Source organism: Xyrauchen texanus, chromosome 12 (assembly GCF_025860055.1).
Source record: "Xyrauchen texanus isolate HMW12.3.18 chromosome 12, RBS_HiC_50CHRs, whole genome shotgun sequence".
In the NCBI taxonomy this organism is placed as follows: Eukaryota; Metazoa; Chordata; class Actinopteri; order Cypriniformes; family Catostomidae; genus Xyrauchen; species Xyrauchen texanus.
Window position 1 is genome coordinate 36,424,778 of NC_068287.1, and position 13,884 is coordinate 36,438,661.

Genomic DNA, 13,884 nt, shown 5'->3' on the forward strand with positions numbered 1-13,884 from the left:
GTGTCAGTCTCTAATATTCTGTCTAACATATTTAGTGTTCCACATAATGCAAAATCTCACACTGGTTTGGAACAACATGAGGGTAGAGAAATTATGACAGAATATTAAATTATGGCTGAGCTATCAGCTATCACACATAAACGAAAATTCTCTGATCATTTATTCACCCTCATGCCATCCCAGATGTGTATGACTTTCTTCTGCAGAGCACAAATTCAGATTTTAAAATAATATTTTAGCTCTGTAGACCAAAATTTGGTGCTCCAAAAAGCACATAAAAGTAATCCATAAAACTCCTGTGGTTTAATCCATGTCTTCAGAAGTGATTTGATAGGTGTGGGTGAGAAACAGATCAATATTTGTCATTTTTTGCTAGACAGCAGGGGGCGATATGCAGAGAAGAATGTGAATCACCAAAAACACAAGAAGAATGTGAAAGTGATCTGTTTCTCATCTACACCTGTCACATCGCTTCTGACGATATTGATTTAACCACTTGAGTCTTATGGATTACTTTTATACTGATTTATGTTTGTTTGTTTAGCTTTAAAATGTTGCCACCCATTCACTTGCATTGTATGGACCTACAGAGCTGAGAAATTCTTCTAAAAATCTTCATTTAAGTTCAGCAGAAAAAAGTCATAACATATCTTTACATGAGGGTGAGTAAATAATGAGATTTGTAATTTTTGGGTGAACCAACACTTTAAGGGCTCTTTTCAGATCTGGACGAATTTGTCAATAAGAAGAGAGGTATGGAAACATTTCTAGTAATTATTACAGTGAAAACATGAAAATGTCCCACAAGGACATTATATATTATGCTGAAATATAATGCCTTCTTTTGCTATTTCATAGCTTTTAAAGTCCTGTGGATTCTTATTTCAGTGTATTTACAGTTTTCAGTGTCTTTAGATTGTTAGTTCTGTACAGCAGTACTGCCACTCTCTAAATCCAGAGTACACAACCTATGTAGGGCACCAACCCTTATCGTGGAACACTCGCTGTGTCTGAAACTGCCCCCTATCCACTATATAGTGCACCATTTCGAGTTTGCTCTATTTTGTAGGACTGTCTAAATTCTGAATGAGCCACTCGTTCCCTAGTTTTGTTCACTCATTCTTAGACACAATGCACTCTAATTTCAAGTGTACATTTCAAGTAGACTCGATGACGATCAATTTCCCACAGTCCATCATGGGGAAGACGTACGAGTTGGGAGTTTACTGCTTCTTTCACTCCTGTAATGTTTTATTTCATTCTGAATGTAGTAAATAACTTTTTGACAAATAATTACTGGATTAAAATAACATAACATATACAGAGACAATTTAAAATGTACTCTTTATATTAACACACAGTATATATAAAAAATGACAAACAGAATGAAGATTTATAGTATTAATATATTTTTTAATAAGAATAACAAGTAAGGCCCAATTTTAAAATTTTATATGTGACAGTACTGCACCAGCCCTAGAGCTCCGTCCCTCGTTCACTTACTATATAGGAAATAGTGAATGACTCTACGATTGCAGACACAGCCACTCTCATCACCAGGATTGCCTCGTGCCCACACATCTCACACGCCCTGCTGTGCATTCACAGAAATGCTGTCTGTTCACGCTCCAGTTGTCGATCACACGAATGTCAGTTATTTACACTTAACTTGGATGTTTATATGGATTTATACAGTTAATCTGCCTGAAGTAGCTGAGATAGTTTCCAGTACCCCCGCGAGGGCGCAGAGTAAATTAATACTGCTAATGGCATGTGGGACAAAGATCACTGATATATTGCTGCACTGATTTAAAAATGTACACTTAATGTTACATTATTACCCTGAAAAGGACCATCTCATAACACAGAAAAGCCTGTGTTAGAATTGGAGCCAAAACTTACCTTAGTGTGCTGCCTGAAGTTGGAGCTGTGACTTTAATCTTGAAATATCAGCTTGTCTTGGTGTTAAATGAAGGCAACGTGTGGAGCGAAGACAGTGTTTCACTTTGAAGAGCTTGATGCTGCTGCACTGATGACGTCTGTGAGAGTGTCTCATCGCTCATGGCTGTGAACTTATGCTCTTGTGAAAGTCTCATTCAATAATCTCTTAATAAATTCGAATTAAACCCAGTAAAGCCACCCATTGTAAAGAAGTAAATGTAAAATCAATTAATTAGAAATTTACTTGATTGAGAGTAAAAAGTACCCACTTTTAAACCTACTCTAAAAGTAAACTTTTTCCCTGAAATTACTCAATAAATGTAATGGAGTAAATGTAACTAGTTACTACCCACCTCTGATTAAGAGGATGTGGTAAATTAACTTGGAGTTGTAATGTAGTTCAATGGTAATTTACTATCCAATCGTAGTCAGCATTCCAGTCAGCATTCCTAGAAAAATGATACAGTGAAACTGCTGATAAAAAATACATAGCACCAAAGTGAGAGTGTAAATTTACTAATGTGTTATTTACAAACAAGTAGTTCACAGAGTTTAGTAAAAGCGCTTAATCAAGCAATACTTGAACAAGTTTAAAAAAATACTTGGTACAATTTTGTTTTGTGTAAATTCATCCATGCACATCCATTTCAAGCAAAGTCTTTCTATTCAGTCACCACAAAAGAAGTCCATAAAAGAAAAAAGGATAACAATTTTTACTTCCACAGTTTACAGAGCATAGTTGCAGTGGTTCTGATTTATGGCAAAAAGTTCTGATACTTATTGCAGCAAAGATTAGTGCGAAAACATTTTCACAAGCGTCCAAGGTGAGAACCTTGTATAAACCCCTCAAAACAATTCAGGAAAGGCTTTTTCTGAGTACAAAACTGGTTCTGCAGTGAAGCAGAACCCTTTATTAATATCTAAGAGCAGCTTTCCTAAACCAAACAGTCTTCTTACACATTCAAAGACACAGGTTTTAGATCAGAACAAAATGGGAACTTATACCAACAGTACAAAATACAGTGTCATCATGTGTCAAACACTAGGACTTAATAAGTCACATTTGGAGTAAACACAGCAACCATTTCACTCCTGTTTGCCCCACACATCTCAATGGTCCAGCTCTACTTAGTCATAAACAAAAGAATAATTTTGAGTAAATCCACCACTACAATAGAAGTAATCTAAGCTTAGAAAACCTTCCAAACCTTACAATATGAAACATTTATTTAATATTTCTTGTTTTGAAAAGGAAAAATCTCTTTTAAGGCTTGTGGATTGCTTCCAAAGTTCAGTTTTAAAATGGCTTCTAGTTATTCTTATAAAAATGAGGCATCATTTAAAGAAGGCGAAACAACATCTTGACGAAATAGAGTATTCAAAGTTACAGCTCCCTTTGGCCTCCATGAACTGGTGCCAGAATTAAATCAGATGCCACTTTCTACATGGTGATGATCTGAAGGACATATAAGAGGGTCTGAGGATTTATAAGATGCTTCTTAAGAGCATTCAGTGCTAATTCTTGGTAGCTAGTCTTGATCGTTGGATGCATATCACTCAGGTAAGTGCCATTTCTGTTATTGTGCTTTTTCTTCAGACTTGTTTCCAGCCCCACATCTTTTAAACTCAGGTAAGGTGTTAAGCACCTATGAGGAGCCAGGGTGTAGCCAATATGATGCAAAAAAACAGTCCAGGATAGTGCATGAGTTACTTGACGTTGAACACCATGAGGGGCCTCTCTTCGCGCTTTTGCCAGGGGCTCTTTTTATTCTCTCCATCGTCATCTTTGTCGTCGGCTTCATTGTCAGGGCTGGTGACTGAGTCTCTGTGGACCTCGCTGGCACTACTATGAGTGCTGTTGTCATGACTACTGCCTTTACGGGGGAAAGTCCCTCCTCTGGAAACAGAGGTCTCATCAAGGAGTGGAGCTGCAGAGCTCTCCTCAGGTGAGTACATGGCTGAATGGCTCTCGCTGCTTGAGTCTGGTGTTTCTATAACTGGAAGCTTGGAATAAATCTTTCCATGAGCCTTTCTTTCACCTCCCTCCTTTATCTTGGTCTCCTCTTTTACTTTCTGCTGAATAGATTTCCCTAAACTCATGGGGTGTGTTTCAGCACGGCGATCTTGGGATAGATTGCTGGAGCCTGTGGGTGCACGCAAGGCTTCATTGCCCAGCTCAATATAGGAGTGTCTAACAAGAGAATTTGAACGACCATCAAGGGATACAAACCAGGCACGAGGGTGCGGCTTAACCCCGAGCTCCAGAAGCTTCTTCTCTGTCATTGCTTGCAGCTCTCCATTCATTTGTGCAATGGTGGAGTCATTAAATAGAATGGGAATATGGACTGGGGGATCGGATTGTTCTGAACTCCAGTTCTGCTCAGACATTCCTCCTTCTTGCTGGTTTGACTCTTCCTCCTCCTTGTCCTGCTGCTGTTGTTGCTTTTGATGTTGACTCTGTTGCCTTGGTAGCGTCATGCTAACCTGGATGCCCTCCATATCATGCTGCAGCTGTTGCTGCCTTTCCATGGCCTGCTCCATAGCTGACATGTCGGAGGACAGATGCATGTAATGAGCAGGGATGACCAATGTGGGCACCATGCTGTGGTACATGCTCTCCTTCATCTGCTCCATAGAGTGACAGAAGATCAGCTGGCCAGGCTGGGTGTTGACGGATCTGGGCCGATTAAGGTGATCCCCTGAAGATGCAAAATATTCTGGAGGCTTGCTGTCCCGACCATGATCCTGATAGTGGCTAGCAAATTGTGGCAAATGTGGAGGTGGTGATGGTGGGTCTGATGAATAGCCTTGGTTGTCTTTAGCATTATGGTTATGGTATCTGCGTTCATCCAAGTCCTCGGCAGAGCTGTACCCTCTGGTATAGTCATCTTGCAGAAGCGGGTCCAGGGTTCCTGTGTTAGACTGAGTGGCATTCAATGGGAAGCTCTCTCCTCGCTTTGTGTTGGCATTTGTCCTGGAGTTGCGCAGTCTCTGGGTGGGGCCATGTCTAAAGAAGACGTCTCTGGAGTTTTGGAGATCACAGTTGGAGGAAATGGCAGATTTGATGCCGTCAGGGTCCCCGGCTGAGGAGGCTGTCTCCAAGTTTCTGCTGCTAATGAGATTGAGGTGGGAGGTGGATGTGCCCTGGTCTCTCTTTGAGCTGTCAAGAGTGGAGGAATGGTGCATTTTACGGCAGTGTTGCCGAGGTTTCAGACATCGCCTCCTGACAAAAATAAGTATTTTCTATAATGTATCATATCACATAATGTATATATAAATTATTAAATATATACAATTAAGAGAAAATGCATCTACATTATTACCTACTACAATTCCACAAAATACACAAAAGTACAAATACAGAAATGTAGTTTAATGTCTTGCTCATCTTGCTACCTGAAATGATCTTCAGCAGACAATATTTGTTTATTTTGTTATGATTTCTTCACAACTTGATAAAACCAAGACAACATGAATGAGCCTTTAATTAATTTCTCACTTACTCAAACACACAAAGAACACAGATACCTGCAGTAGTATAGCAGCAAACATAGCAGAATGAGCACTAGCAGGGCCATTGCTCCCAGAATTGCAAGCAGGAAGATGGTGTGGTAGGTAGTGATGTCTCTCAGACCGGTGGGATTCAGACCAGTTTCTGTAACACAAATATAAGTATTTTCTTTTTTCTTCCTTCTACTGAGCATCAAAAAACATTAAACCAAACATATAAAGGTTATAATTGGAAGGAAATGTTATGGGTAGAAGAAAATTATTTGTTTTCTCAAATAATCTTTTTAATAAGTTATTCAATGTAATGCAGTGCCCAGGGGAAAGTAAAAATAATTAAACAAACAAAAATAAATAAATTATATCTTCAAAATACCAGATTAAAGTATTATTTAAAATAATTTATAATAATATAATATATGACTGCATTGGATCTCACCTGATGTTGAGGGAAATGCTGCAAGCCAGTATCCTAAATTTGGAGCAATGAAACTCCATGTCATCTGAGAGCCTTCAATTTTAATGTAGCCAGTACCATTTCTGGTCCATAGACCTGTAGCAAACCAGGACTTTATTACAAAATGAATAGACATGGATATACAGTATACAATGAAAAGCTCAATTAAATGTGAATGGGAATTGTGCCACAGAAGATTAGGAGCCAACCCGTGCCAAATTACAGTCAATGGATTTTCTTCATTAAAAAGTCATTTTAGGTCTAGGATCAGTCCGGGTTACCATTTCAATATTTAAAACCACACAGATAATGGTATCGTGGAGTACCAAAGCAGAGCAGTGAGTTGTAAAATTTTTGCAATAAGCTTCCAATGATACACCGAAATGCAGTTAATGTGTTCTTACAGGGTGAACCCTGAAAAATACAATTTCAAATGTCTCCCTATGCTAAAGAAGCAAGGCTCTCCCTTTGCTAGATTTCACAACTGGAGCAAATGAAATACACTGGCGGCCAAAAGTTTGGATTAATGTACAGATTTTGTTCTTGGAAAGAAATTGGTACTTATATTCTCCCAAGTGGCATTCAACTGATCACAATGTATAGTCAGGACATTAATAACATGAAAAATTACAATTACAATTTGAAAATATTCAGAACTTCTTAAACTACTTCAGAGTTCTCATCATTAAATTCTCCACGTGCAGCAATGACAGCTTTGCAGATCCTTGGCATTCCAGCTGTCAGTTTGTCCAGATACTCAGGTGACATTTCACCCCACACTTCCTGTAGCACTTGACATAGATGTGGCTGTCTTGTTGGGCACTTCTCATGCACCTTACAGTCTAGCTGATCCCACAAAAACTCAATGGGGTTAAGATCCATAACAATCTTTTCCAATTATCTGTTGTCCAATGTCTGTTTCTTTGCCCACTCTAACCTTTTTGTTTTTCTGTTTCAAAAGTGGCTTTTTCTTTACTATTCTTCCCATAAGGCCTGCACCCCTGAATCTCCTCTTTACTGTTGTGTATGAAACTGGTTTTGAGCAGCTAGAATTCAATGAAACAGCTGAGGACATGTGAGGCGTCTATTTCTCAAACTAGAGAATGTACATTTCGCCTTCCACATCTATTTCTGTCCTTGTTAGAGCTAGTTGTCCTTAGTATTTGAAGACTGTAGTGTACACCTTTTGTATGAAATCTTCAGTTTTTTGGGCAATTTCAAGCATTGTATAGCCTTCATTCCTCAAAACAATGACTGACCAACAAGTTTCTAGAGAAAGCTGTTTAATTTTTTTGACATTATTGATCTAATATTGACCTTAAGACATGCCAATTTATTGCATACTGTGGCAACTCAAAAACAAACAGACAATGTTTAGCTTAATTTAAAAAAACAAATATCTTTCAACTGTGTTTGATATAATGGCAATTGATTTGCTAGTACCAAATTAGCAATTTAGCATGATTACTCATACTCAATGTGTTGGAGTGATGGCTGCTGGAAATGTCTAGGTTTGATAAAAAATTGCTTTTTTCAAATAATGATGGTACTGTTTTTTACATCAGTAATGTCCTGAATATACTTTGTGATCAGTCGAGTGCCACTTTGGTGAATTAAAGTACTAATTTCCTTCCGAAACAGCAAAATTTGTACAGAATTCCAAACTTTTGGCTGCCAGTGTATGTGATATAGTATAGTTATAGTGTATAGTTCACCCAAAAAATGTAATTCTGTCATAATTTACTCACCATCTTGTTGTTCCCAACCCATATGACTTTCTTCCATGGAACACAAAAAGAGATGTTGGGGACTAACAGTCATCACTGACTTTAATTCAGTGGCATGTCAGGCTCATTATTTTGGGTTAAATTGTCAGTTATTTTAGTGGAGAACCTGTAACTAGGTTTGGGATCGATGCCTTTTTCACGCATTGATAATCTGAAGATTTTCCAGAGGATAATCGATATATATCGGGATTTATTCATAAATAAATATAAACATATTTCTCAACACAACTTTGGTAAAGTCTGAGAGGCAAGGTAAAGGGACAGCGGACGTGTCTGGCAGACAACATGGCGCATTCTAAAATGAGAAACAATTATTTTCTACGAAGTTACATACACAGTGCAGGCTTGCCGTCTCACGGAGAGTAACTTGCATAGTTTTCCATTAAATTCTACTCAAATCATTATCAAAGGACAAAGATTATTTACTCTAGCCATCGCTGGATAATATATTGTGCACTGCATATGTATCTTTCATATAGCCTGCACCAGTGGTTCTCAACCAGGGGGCCGGGACCCACTAGGGGGCCTCAGCACACTTCCAAGGGGGCCTCAAGATGACTTATAATTAATTTAAAATATGAATTATTAAAATAAAGAACTTTATGTATTTAATTAAAATGCAAAAAACAAATTATAAACAGACTCATTCTGAAACTTCTAGAATCAAAAATGTTCCATGATTAATTATTATAATCAGACACGTCTAGTTTCGGGCGAGGGGGCTTTCAAATATTGTCTTGGACACTTTTTTGTGTTTTAACAGATTGAATGAAATGCCTCCAAAGCTACATACAGAAAAATTGCATAATAACTTGTAATCGTTCAGTTTGCGCAACTAAACCAATTTCATACACTAACCTCAAACTCGTCAATGCCACTTTCATTCTTGAAGAAGTACACAAACCTTTGTTACTTTTGTGTATGTGTCCTGTGCAAGAAGCTCTAATACAGGTCTTTGTGTTTTGATATGTGTGCCTTTCAACCTGCATCAGTAAATGTTATATCACCCCCTTGTGATCTCCCAACTCTGTTACACCAGACTGTTAAACAGAAGCCCAACTGAGTGAAATGTAAAGCACACAAATTAGGCTTCTAATTTAAAAGTCTGCTAAGGTTAATATAATGATGCCACAAAAATATATCGAGCCGATCAATAATCGATATTTTGTGACGTGCTTACCTATAATTGAGCTTTAGAGATGTGTTTGCTTCACATCTGTGACACTTCAGTTGATATCAGACACACTGAAAATGTTGTGTGAACTTGTGCATGAAGTGAACTCAACAAAGTTTAAAAAATATTGTTTTAGTGCTTGATTGATAGATAGAACTTTCACCCTAGAACTCATTAGTTTTACCAAGCTCAAGCATGAGGAGTCAAAAAATCTATCATATAGGCCTAGCGACTTTCATGTATATGCTATTATAATGGATTTAATCTCAGCACAAAACACTACTAAAACGTGCACATCCACGTCAAAAAGCTCACAGGACTGTGAAAGCAAAGCAGACAAACACAAATCGTCAAAGGCTGAGCATATTATCACACTAACTCATATGAACAGCATAACAAAACTAATTAAAACAAAAATATGCCCCTCAGGCTATCATTGAATACTCATTGCACATGCGCATGACATTCTCCAGGTTTCAGTTTAGTAACATGGAGCACTACGGGCTAGCCCCATGCATAGCAAATGGGAATGATTAACTGGCTTTAACACAACAGGACTTAATAATTATGCAATTTCTCAAAATAATATCTACTGTTGTCTTGTATAATGGGCATAAAACAACTTTACGATGCGGAAAATATAGTATAGCTTAAAATAACTGTAGGATTATACCACGCATTTTGCACAGTAGTGCCACATCTCATGGGGAGCAACCCTATACCTGCCACTAATGTAGAGACGCCACTGTTTTCCATCCATCCATCCATCGTCAACCGCTTATCCTGCGTACAGGGTCGCGGGGGGCTGGAGCCTATCCCAGCTAACATTGGGCGAAAGGCGGGGGACACCCTGGACAGGTCGCCAGTCCATCGCAGCGCCACTGTTTTCATTGGATCATTTTTCCTCATACAATAAAGGTGAATGGTGACTGAGGCTAACATTCTGTCTAACATTTCTTTTTCTATTCCATGAAAGAAAGTGACAACAGAATTTTCATTTTTGGGTGAACAATCTCTTGAAAGTGAAAAACCAAAGTCTTCATTAAGAACAGATGTGCAACATTGACAAACTATTTTATTTATTTTTACATGTAACCAAATGTAAAAATAATATGTTTACTGGACTCAGATCTGTTTATTTTAATCTAAGATCTAAGATTAAAATCAGTTTCTAATCTCCTGATAAGTCAGAAACTTAAGGGACTGTAAACCAGACAAGAGATAGATCTCTACTGAATTGCTTGATATCACCATATAAGTGTGTAGTGTCATAAATGCTGTATAATGTATGGTGAGTTAATATGTAATTTAAGATTCTTGTTACAGTGATTTCACTTTAAACTCAACTGGATCTTATGCACAAAGCCCTAAAAGAACACAAACCCAAGGCAGACCCAGTCAACTGTGTGCAATGTGTAATTATGCACACTAGAAGGAGCTACATGTTCAGCTCAGAAGTAAAGTCTGTGTTTCAAAGCAGGGGGCTTTTCCAGTATTATAGTAAGCCCCTCCAATGTCCATGTGAAACAGCATCTCCTCTTTTTGTAAGGTCCTGTTTTGTCTCTGATCTGTCTCCAAAACAAGCAGGGCCTTAGAGGCCACATGGCAAACTTTCAGTGACACAATGGATGTTTTCATAATCTGAAACCATTAGGGCATTAAAGCCCCACCTTTTTTAGATAAAGGGGGGGAGTCGACGCTGAAGGTGACATCATGTAAATATATTCTATATTAGTGTCTGCAAATCAGAGAGTGACTCAGGGCCCTCGGTTGTGCTTTAAGAATTCAGTTTCTCTTTCAAATTCCCAGCATCCACATTTCTACAGTATACAGAGTAAGAACTTGACAATAAAGTCTTTTGTAACAGTTGGCTGCATGAGTGCATCTGACCATCACATGGACAAAAACACACTTACTCAAAGTTCACAACTGCCCACCGAACAGCACTACAGGCCTCTGTTCAGCAGAACTAACTCTTATCTGAAAACCAGTTCTCTCTGACCACCCACATACAATGAATATTCAGGGTTTTTTTTTTAAAACTGTTCGGATTCAGTTTAGTATTATAGGTGCAATATGTAAAACATTTCATGTAATACTGGCCTTTTTTTGCCAATGTGTGAATGGCTTGTAAAGCAACTTAAAGATTGAGCCCTTCCCGGACTTCCAAGGTTGCCTATTAAAGCCTGTAGACTGATTTTCATGAGAAGTGAGCGGGTCGCTTTTGCCAGAAAAATACAAAGGATGTGACGTTTATGCGTGCTCCCGCGAGCCTTGCCTCAGAGAGTATCTTCTCTTCCGCTATTTAACAGCGATAGAAAACTGCAACGCTATGTAACGTTATCTTAGAGATAGAATCCAGCAAATGTCCGGCTCCCAGCACAACTCTGACTCCTACACAAATACTGAGTAAGCCAAAAATCAAATAAACATTTATCTACTGAATCAAATCTGGCTAAGCGGAAATGTGATCATGGTCAAGCAAAAACTAGAGTGAACATCGGCAGGGCATTTGATTCCTAGAAGGACCTTCGCTCAATTTTGGGGATAAAAACCGACCCTGAATTGGCATTCTTCTTATTGGACAGGTAAGCTTACATAACTGCAAATCATGTGAAATATAGTGCCATAAGGATTGATCTGTGTAATTTTAGCTAACTTGATCTTGCCTGCTAATGCTGACGAATTGAAATTGAAACTGAAATAATTTCTACGATCTTCTCTTTATACTAAAAGTCAGGTATACAGGATAAATTTAGTGCACAATATTGCAACATAACAGTGCAAAGTAACATGTCTGGTATAGTTCAGTAGTATGTAGCTGTATGTGTGTATCAGTATCCTATGTTAGCTAATAAGTAGTTTTAGTATATTCTCAAAGTTTGAAAACAATCATAACTGTGTAATTTGTATTATGCTACCTCATCTGTCAGCAGGATGCCGGTGGATCATGTTGAGTTGCTTTGTACGTTACGTCATTGTTTTGGCTGATGCTTGCTTGCTTGCTCGCGTCCCTATGGCATGTGTGCACAAGCGCCAGCCTGGGTAACAAGTAGCTGGCTGCAGTTCACTTAACGGCCACAGGCGCCATTAATACCAAGGGTTTCTGAATCTTACATACTGCAACTTTAAGGAATTTTTTTTATATCTTAATATACAGTAAGTTTACCCTATCTGGATGAAGCTTAAAGCCATAACCTTGTTTAAATACATGATGCATAATGTACAGAATGACTTTATTACTGCACTGTTAAATATGATAAATCTGTATGGATATTTGTACCATATCAAGCAAACATATTCACTTCCTGTAGGGGGTGATACTCTTACAAAATTCTTATTTGTCAACATCTTAAAAACTGGCAAGTCAGTGGAGATTTTTCCCAGGCAAGTCATCATAAGCCTGCGATAATTATTTATTAGACATTTCTTAAATTAATTGAGGGTTTTAATGCATGTACCTAAAGTATATTACATTAAAAAAACAGTAAAAAAAAAAAACAAGCCACAAAGACAGCTGAACATGACAGTGTATGATTACATAAGAGACTAAGACAGTGTGGCAGTCAAAACAATGAGAGAACTTTTAGATTGTTTACATAAATAATTAATTAATAATAATTCCTTTTATATAGCGCTTTTCTAGGCACTCAAAGCACTTTACATAGTATAGGGGGGATCTCTTCAATCACCACCAGTGTGCAGCATTCACCTGGATGATGTGACGGCAGCCATAGCGTGCCAGTACCCTCACCACACACCAGCTATTGGTGGAGAGGAGAGAGAGTTATAGACCCAATTAATGGATGGGTATCATTAGGAGGCCATGACTGAGAAGGGCCAATTTGGGAATTTGGCCAGGATACCAGGATTACACACCCCTACTCTTTACAAGAAGAGTCCTGAGATTTTTAATGACCACAGAGTGTCAGGACCTCAGTTTAAAGTCTCATCAGAAAGACGGTGCCTTTTTACAGTATAGTGTCCCCATCACTATACTGGGGCATTAGGACCCACTCAGTAGAAGGAGGTCTCCCATCCAGGTACTGGCTAGCTATAGTGGGCAACCAGGCAATAGCTGCAGAATGATATGGCTGCTGGCCACATATACGTAAATATATCACAAAGTATTGGTTTTGGGGCGCATGCGCAAGTGCTGACCCAGACGCTGGCGTGTTCGTGTCTGTTTGTTTTGTCTTAAAGCTGTATATTATTCTGTTTTTGATACTATTTTACTCTCAGACCTTCGAAGATATGCTTACATTTATTTTGGTATGGATTTGTAGTTTAAAATGTGCCCTCGATTGTGTTCCTGGATTACAAGCAGAGTTGGGAAGTCTCAGAAATGGCGGATTAACGAGTAAGATGATTTACAGCAATGAGGATTTACAGAGTCTTCGATATAATGTGAAAGTTCCGCCGAGACCTCTTTATAATGTTCCTCTCGAAATCATCTATTCTCCACAAATAATATGCAGGAAAAGGAAAAAGAGAGGTACTAGAGGGGGAATTCGGAATAGACTTAAACAACGTGGCAGTTGTTTTCCTCTGCCCACAATATCCCTAACTAATGCCCGCTCACTTAAGAACAAAATGCTTGAACAGCATTAATTAAATATAACTGAGACTTCACAAAGAAAAAAACCTGCTTTGCATTACTGAAACGTGGCTAACGGAGAAGACATTCGCCCAATTGCCCTTACAATTGCCTTGCAAGTGCATGGAGCATATATTACATATTACATAGTACAAATTAATGGCTCTGTAGATCCATTCCAATTTACTTATAAGCCCAATCGGAGCATGGTGGATGCCTCCCTGACCCTGTTACATAAGGCCCAGCACCATTTAGATAAAACAAATGCTCATGTTAGAATTATTTTTATGGATTTCACATCAGCATGTAATACTGTACAACCACCAATTTTAAAAGAAAGATTGCAAGATTTAGGTGTAAGTAGTTGGTTAATTTTATGGATTCAGAAAGTTTTAAGAAATAGGCCCCAACGTGTCTGTGT

The 13,884-nt window shown here is 38.3% G+C and overlaps 1 protein-coding gene across 2 annotated transcripts in view; it reads right to left on the minus strand.

The window, feature by feature from the left end:
* Window positions 1-2,638: 2,638 nt before the first annotated feature.
* fam171a2a (family with sequence similarity 171 member A2a) overlaps window positions 2,639-13,884 on the minus strand; it is a 56,797-nt gene continuing 45,551 nt past the window's right edge. Inside the window, exons 6-8 of one of the 2 annotated variants that reach the window (XM_052139208.1) lie at window positions 5,888-6,001; window positions 5,470-5,596; window positions 2,639-5,101 (exon numbers count right to left, since the gene is read on the minus strand). In XM_052139208.1, the coding sequence (XP_051995168.1) occupies window positions 3,649-5,101; window positions 5,470-5,596; window positions 5,888-6,001 (1,694 nt within the window). In that variant the 3' untranslated portion in view covers window positions 2,639-3,648. Of the gene's footprint in view, window positions 5,165-5,469; window positions 5,597-5,887; window positions 6,002-13,884 lie in introns of both variants that reach the window. The other variant, XM_052139207.1, reaches the window with a different exon arrangement.